Source organism: Metarhizium acridum, assembly GCF_019434415.1.
Source record: "Metarhizium acridum strain ARSEF 324 chromosome Unknown scaffold_356, whole genome shotgun sequence".
Lineage (NCBI taxonomy): Eukaryota > Fungi > Ascomycota > Sordariomycetes > Hypocreales > Clavicipitaceae > Metarhizium > Metarhizium acridum.
This window is the reverse complement of record NW_027094030.1, coordinates 1-7,646: the sequence shown is the minus strand read 5'-3', so window position 1 is coordinate 7,646 and position 7,646 is coordinate 1. Positions and strand designations below refer to the sequence as shown.

Sequence of the window (7,646 nt, the reverse complement as noted above, 5' to 3'; positions counted from 1 at the left end):
GTGGAACTTGCCGTATCCAAGGATTAGCTAGACAGGCTGAATCAAGGCCGATGTGCCGGCCGACCGAAACTGGCAGATGACGAGCAATGCTTGTGTCAGAAGCTGCGTCAACGACCAGATGCGTTTACTACGACTTCCTAACAAGACGAGAAAGTATCTATTAACAGTCCGCATAATTGAACACCAACTTAATGTGGACCGCGAAACCGAAGCCGCTTCATTTGGCCATCGACTTCCCTGAAAATCCTACAATTGCGTAAACATGGCCGACAAGTTTTGCGTGCCAATTAAGGACATGTAAATATAGTTATTGGTCACTAAGACGCTGATTGTTCTGGGGGACACTCGGACACATACTTGCGGCGTTGCTGGGCCAATCGCCTGGTTTGTCTGTGGGGCGTCAGAGCACACCCACCACATAAACTGGCTGCCTTTCCTTCGGACCCCTCCTTAGTCCCTTCATAACAGTTGCGTGGCCTTCACGAAGTCAATGAACACTTAGTACGACCTTAATTGATGGATGGGCACTCCGACTCTGAACCCAACTCCCAGATTTCCATATAGGGGATGACTCTAACACGGGAAGATATCTCTAAATGGCTTGCGGCCGTCCCGAGTTCCTCCCTATCTCAAGAACGTGAACAATACTGTCGCAAACGTCTCCCACCAACCCCGCCGATGTCTGAAGACGAAGCATCACCGACGAAACGCCTACGTGCCGACCCCGATGCAACACCAACTAGGCCCACGCTCGGGCCGAAATACAGCTCGAGTTATTCGCGTGGCTCGGGGAGCAGCACGTCGGCCGCTAGCAGACATAGCCGTAACGGCACAAAAAGCCCAACTAAACGTATAGCATACTTGCAAATGGAACAACTTATCGATTATAAGCCATTTGGGGGAAGCGAAGCGCCTCCCACAGCCCTCCAGGACTTCGTGAAAGAGATCAAACAATACGCTACTGGGATAGGTATCCTATCACATGATGAATTGGTACCGTAACCCGGTTCTAATGCAGGTTCCCAAACATTTTATTGACAGATTATTCACAGGAAAAATTCAGAGATGCCAGACGCGACGATAATCTCTTTAGAGATATACTTGAGACAAAGGCGGTGGTTGATGAGACCGATCGACGAGAGCAGCTGGGTAAACTACCCGACGTTAGAACGCTAATCGAAATCTGGAACGATGCTCAGGAGTGTCTGTTGGACGGCCATGCTGAAGCATCATGGAATTGCAGCGTCCATTTTCCCTTAATGAAAGTATCACTTCAGCTGGCGGCGGCCAACAGCGCCAATGGCCCCTGTCAAACCAGCGACAGCAGCCTCCGGCGAGATGCCCAAATTACTCCATTCAATGTGTATGTCCTGACAGTGCGCACGTCTTTTCTTAATTATCTCACATAATTTAGGACGACCGCTCAGATTGTGGCTCCATATACTTTAACGACTGTCTCAACAAAACACGACAGACGTATTGACTTCTGCATATGCATAAGCCCTCGCCGAAAATCTGCCCTAAGCAGTGCGATCTGCCATGTAGCTAAGCAGTCCGATCACTTCTCCATCAACCATTCAGACTATCCGCCGCTTATCGCCAGGCCAATCGGTGTGAGCTTTGAGGCCAAGCTGCCTGGCTCTGATTGGCAGCCTGCCATAGAACAACTCAGCGCATGGATGGGGGGACACTGGATGCGCATCAGCGAGCTGAACCAGAGTGCTGATGATATAGCTGACCTACAATATCTCCCAGGAATCATCATCCAGGGTCATGACTGGCACTTTATAGCCGCAACGCGCGGGCCAGAAGTAAAAAAGCATAAGAGGCGACAAATAATCATCTGGAACAAAATTCTGATTGGGTCAACAGATACCATGCAGGGAATCTGTCAGATTGTTGTAGTTTTGCAAAGGTTGGCCAAATGGTGCCACGAATCGCTTTTAACTTGGCTGCTCGACACTGTCCTAGTCCGCAATGAGACGTATCAATCAGACCATGGCTATTAGGGCAGTTGAGATGACACGCTCGTTCGACGAATACCAAAGTCAGTGTTATCGTCATAAAATTAGCACATGCTACCTAACGGTGGAAAGATGTATCGTGTATATGTTTTTTGTTCTTTCCGTTTCCCCTTCTCGCCGTCGTCGTTCCCAGTAAGCAGAGCAGTCTAGAACCTGGCAACTCGCGACCGGAGTGAAGATACTAATGATAGAGCCAACGTTAACAGCTTTAACCTTCACGTTAGCAGTGACAGTGAAGACAGACTTGAGTGGCGGAGGCTAAGCGACACTAGCGAATCTTCGGTCTACTTCTACTCTTAATAATAGGTTAAACGGTGGGGCTGTTATAATAATTTAGGGTATTAGTTATATTAATTAATGTTCTTTTCTATAATTTTTACCTAAAGTATCTTTAATAATATTACCTCTTATTTTATTATATATTATTATTATTAGGTACCCTAGAGCTATTATAAGCTATTCTAATACTTCTATATATAGTTTAAGTAGAAAAACCCTTTCTATAAAAAGAAAAACCCTCTCGCTTTTATTTTAAGCTATTTCTACCCTACTATACCCTAAGGTTATATAAAGCGTATTTCGTATCGTATAAGTTAAAGGTATTTACTAGGCTAGCTATCTTATCTTAGGTTATAATAGTTAGTAGGTAAGTTTCTTAGAAAGTAAGTTAGGTTAAATGCTATAAAGTAGCTTTTAAGTAGTATTATAATAAGGCTATTAAGAGTATAACTCTTAATAGTAAAACTATTACTTAAATTAATTAATAGAGAACTAGACTATTTAATTATAGAAATACTTTCTTCTTAAGTATTTATTTATCTCTTTATTATAGTTTTAAATTAATTAGCTTAACTATTAATCCCTTTAAACCTTAATTAATTAGCTTAAGGTTTAATTAATTTAATTCTTCTTAATTAATATATTTAAATATTAACCTCTTTAATCGCCTCTTAGGTTACGTGGCTAGTTACGTGCCCTTACCCTCTTCTTATACTTATAAGTCGTGCCTATTTTAGCTAATATAGTCTTATCTTATATCTTATATAGTATTATTTATAATATTATACCCCTTCTTTATTAGTCTTATTCTTAAGGCTATTAAAATAGGCTAGCTTAAGTGTTATACGTTTTCTTTCTTCTATTATTATATACTATTATATTAATTAATTATATCTTAAAATAGCGGTTTAAAGCTTTATTTACTTCTTCTTTTTACTAGAATAACCTTCTTTTTATAATAATTAATAATTTATCTTTATTCTTTATAAAGGCTTACGCTTATTACGCTTATATAGGACTTCCCTAATATAAAGCCTTTATTTTTAATTTAAGTTATTATATAAAGTGTGTGGTAAATAAGTAAGGGAATTATAATATTATAGGGGTAACCCCTTAATAGCTTTATAGTATTACGAATTAATATTATAAGCTTAAAAGGGAGCTTAAAGAAGCTAAAAAGCGTGTCTTAGCTAAGAATTAAAAGGTCTTACATTTACGAAAATAAAAGAAATTATAGTTTAAGAAAATAATACGTGCGATTACGCGTAATATTAATAACGTTAAAGAGTTAAAACGTGTAAAACGTAAGAAAGCGAAATAGCTTTAAAAGATTATAAGAGTCCTTTTTACTTCTTCTAAGAATCTAGATTTTATTTTAGTTTATTTCTTAAATATTAAATTTAATATTAAGTTATTAAATGGTACTTAAAAGATTAATTAGAATACGTTTCTTAAAAATAAAACTATTTAAGTAACGTTAAGTAATTCGTAAGATTTTTAGCTAGTTTTTAGGTGTTTTTAAAGTTTAAATATCCCTTTTATTTAACGAGATAATAATAATTCTTTATATCTCTTTATACTTTAAGTATTTATTTAACTTTATATTCGTTAATATCTTCTATTATAATATTTATAGTAATTATAAATTTATCTAATACTTTCTCTAATAGTAATATATAAAATATAGGATAGATTCTTATTTTATTTAATAATAATAGTTTATAATTAGTATTAAGATTTTTCGTTTAATAAGAAATAGTTTAATCTTCTTTTAGTTAAGTTTATTACTAGGTTACTTAGTTTTAATATTTTTACGAATAAGGTATACTTTATATCTCTTCTTTAAAATTAGCGCTAATAATCTCTTTCTATTTATATAGTATTTTATTTAGTTCTATAAAAATATTTATTTCTATTACAAGTATTTCTATATTTCTATTATAGTTATTATATACGTTATAGTTACTAGCGCGTTTATATTTTATGTTATATATATTTTAATAATAGGGTTAAATTCGTAATTTACCCTAAATAGTAATATCTTTATATTATTAATCTTAGAGCTATTATAAGCCTATTATACTAGTAGTAGCTATTTTACCTAATTATTTATTAATAGTTAATATAGCTTTACAGGTATTATTAAGTATTTAATTTAAGATTTTATTTATTTATTTAATTATAGGTAAAATGCTATTAATAAGCTTTATTTAATCTTTATAGTTTCTATAAGGTATTTCTAAAAGTTTAAGGTAAATAATTTATCGCGATTTAATATAAGCTTTATTAGTAATTTATGCTATACGATAACTATTTTAAAGAATATATACGCTAAGTTCTTAGTATTACTTAATTTCTTATATAGAATATAGTAGGTGTATTTTATAAGTTTATTTATAATAACTAAAATGCTATTATAAGTTACTTCTATTATAGGTTCTTTTAACTTTAGTAGTTTAACGATAAAGTTTATTATAATAGTTTATTATACTCTTTTAGGTGGTAATATTAGTTGTAATTCTTTGTATAGTACGTGTTACGCTAATTTTACTTTATTACACGTGTTACATTTCTTAATAACTTCTTATATTATTTTTCTGCTTTTTAAAAAGTTATATAATCTTCTTAGCCTATTAATCGTTTTCCTTACACCCTAATATCCGTGTAATAGGTGCTCGTATATTTTCTTAATAAGCTATTCTTAAAGTATACTAGGAATATACTATTATTTATTATATAAGAAGGTTTTACCTTTCTTAAATAAATGCGTTTTCGTTTTTTAATTATTTAAATAACTATTATTATTAATATATAATACGATTTAATACATTTATATTCTATTTAGCTTAACTTGTTAGGTTATATTAATTTCTCGGGTACCTAGTATAAGGTTTCTATTCTTAATAGCGTGTAGTAAGGGTATATTACTTACTTACTTATTTAATTTTAAGTTCTCTCTTTAATTAAGCGCGTTTACTCTTTTATTTTTAAATTCTTTATAATATATAATTTTAAAGTTATAATTCGTAAGGGTTTTATATTATTTAATCTATCGTTTATTTAGATTCTTTATAATTAAGAATAATATAAGATTCTTATAATTAATATAAACCTTAATTTAATGCTTTACTCTTATAAGATAGTATCTTTATTCTTTAAAGCACTTAATAATAGCTATAAGTTCTTTATTATAAATCCTATAATTAAGTTTAGGTTTATAGAGTTTCTTTAAGAAGAATATAATTAGGTATAATCTTTCTTAATTATCTTATTATTTAAGCTATTCGCCTAGTATAAAGTCTAAGGCGTTTATTTAAGCTTATAAGGTTTATTTTAATTAAGTGCTTTTAATATAGGTTTTAACGTAATTAAATCTTTTATCTTTTAGAATACTATAGCTTTTAGTTCGTTCTATTAAAAGCTAACTTCTTTCTTTATTAGGTTTATAAAAGGTTATAAAATATCTTTATATTCGCTTAAAAACTTATAATAGAAGTTTATAAATGCTATAAATCCTTTAACTTCCTTTAAATTCTTTAGTGTAAGCTATTTCTTAATAGTTTTAATCTTATTTAAGCTTATTTATATTTCTTTATATATAAGTATATACCTTAAAAAGTGTATAGTATTTTAATAGAACTAATATTTTAAGGCTTTAATTAAGAGTTTATTATTCTATAGAGTTTATAGTACCTTATATATATATTATTTATATTCCTTAAGGGTATTTAAGTAAATAAGAATATTATTAAGGTATATAACTATAAATACTCCTAGTTATTTTTATAAGATTATATTAATTATTCTTTAAAAGGTTATTAATACGTTAATAAGCTTAAAAGGTATTATTAAATATTTATAGTATTCTTTACTAGTTTAAAATACTATTATTTACTCGTAGCCTTCTTTTATTCGTATAAGGTTATAGGCTTCTTTTAAGTTAAGTATAGTAAACTATTTAGCTTTTTTAACTTTATCTTTAATTTCCGTTATAAGCGGTAACGGGTATTAATTCTTAATTATAATCTTATTTAAGTGTTAGTAATTAATATATAATTATAGTTTCTCGTTTTTCTTTAATACCTATAAAATTAGGTATTCTATTAAAGACTTTAATAGTTATATATATCCCTTTTATAGTATATTCTTTAAATACTCCTTAAGCGCCTTATTTTACTTAAGGTTTTAAGAATAAATTTTATTAAACGTTAATTTAGTATTAAGCTAGAGTTTAATCTTATAGTTCTAGCGTAAATACTTTAATAGTCTTATTTCTAGCTCTCTATTAAATAGCTTATTATACTTTAAGTATTTCTTAGAAATCTCTATTATCTTAGCTTTAAGCTCTCTAGTAATTACGTATATTCCTAGAGGCTTATTATAGTCTAAATAAAATACTCTTTATAGGCTACTCTTTGCTTTATAATCGTATTCTAGTAAATTCTATTAAAGTTAGCTAGTTCTTTAATTAACTTATAGATTACTTACTTATAACTAGGGTATCTCTAATATAATATTATGTTTTAAGATTACTATAATATTTAGTATAACTTAATGTTTCGTGCCTTATATATTAACTAAAAGCTATATAACTTTTATATTAACTACTTCTTAGCTATACTTTACTATAGTTCCTTCTATAATTATAAGTTAATAAGGCTTATTTTTAGGTGTTTAAGGTAATTATAATTTATTAACGAGATTTAATGAGATAAAATTTCCTTATACTCTACTATTAATTATTACCTAAATCTTTCGTTCTATTATAATTATATTAATTATAAGGTATATTATACTACTAATATTTATAGTATATAAAGACCTATTAGATCTTTATTAAGGAATTAGTTTTAATTATAATAATAGCTATTATTTCCTAATTTATTAATCTTATTCTTATATTATTCTTTAGCGCGTTATTTTAGGTGCTATTATTAATAGTTATCTTTTAATGTATTATTAGAGCTTTCTTAATAATCGCTTAACCTATTATTTATATTAATTAAACTTAAGCTAAGCGAGTTACTCGTAGTTATATAGTTCCCTTTTTTCTTATATTATAAGGTTATAGCTTAGATAGTATATACGTTATTCTTAGTATAATATAACTTCTCGTTTAATATCTTTAAATTAGTTTATTATAATTTTAATTATAATAAGGGTTATTCTTCTTCCCTTTTATTCTCGTAGAAATTATCTATTACTTACTTACTATTAAGATGCGTATAGTAATTATTTATAATAGAAGGTTTAATTAAGGAGTTTATATTTAATTTTAGGTTTATCTTTCTTAATTAAATAATTTTCTTCTTCTTAAATTCGTTCTAATAAAGGTTTACTTTT

At 29.4% G+C, this 7,646-nt stretch overlaps 1 protein-coding gene across 1 annotated transcript; it reads left to right on the top strand.

The window, feature by feature from the left end:
- The first annotated feature begins 472 nt into the window (after window positions 1–472).
- J3458_015421 (uncharacterized protein) lies at window positions 473–2,428 on the top strand. The gene is made up of 3 exons (XM_066120754.1): window positions 473–993; window positions 1,053–1,363; window positions 1,415–2,428. The coding sequence occupies exons 1-3, from the start codon at window positions 568–570 to the stop codon at window positions 2,007–2,009; spliced, it is 1,332 nt and encodes a 443-aa protein (XP_065974082.1). The 5' UTR covers window positions 473–567; the 3' UTR covers window positions 2,010–2,428.
- The last annotated feature ends 5,218 nt before the right edge of the window (window positions 2,429–7,646 follow it).

Excerpts from the sequence above, each read along its gene's own strand:
- J3458_015421 (XM_066120754.1), top strand. The coding sequence starts at position 568 with ATGACTCTAACACGGGAAGATATCTCTAAATGGCTTGCGGCCGTCCCG. Across the intron at positions 994-1,052 it reads TCCTATCACATGATGAATTG|GAAAAATTCAGAGATGCCAG; the intron begins GTACCGTAACCC and ends GATTATTCACAG. Across the intron at positions 1,364-1,414 it reads CAAATTACTCCATTCAATGT|GACGACCGCTCAGATTGTGG; the intron begins GTATGTCCTGAC and ends CACATAATTTAG.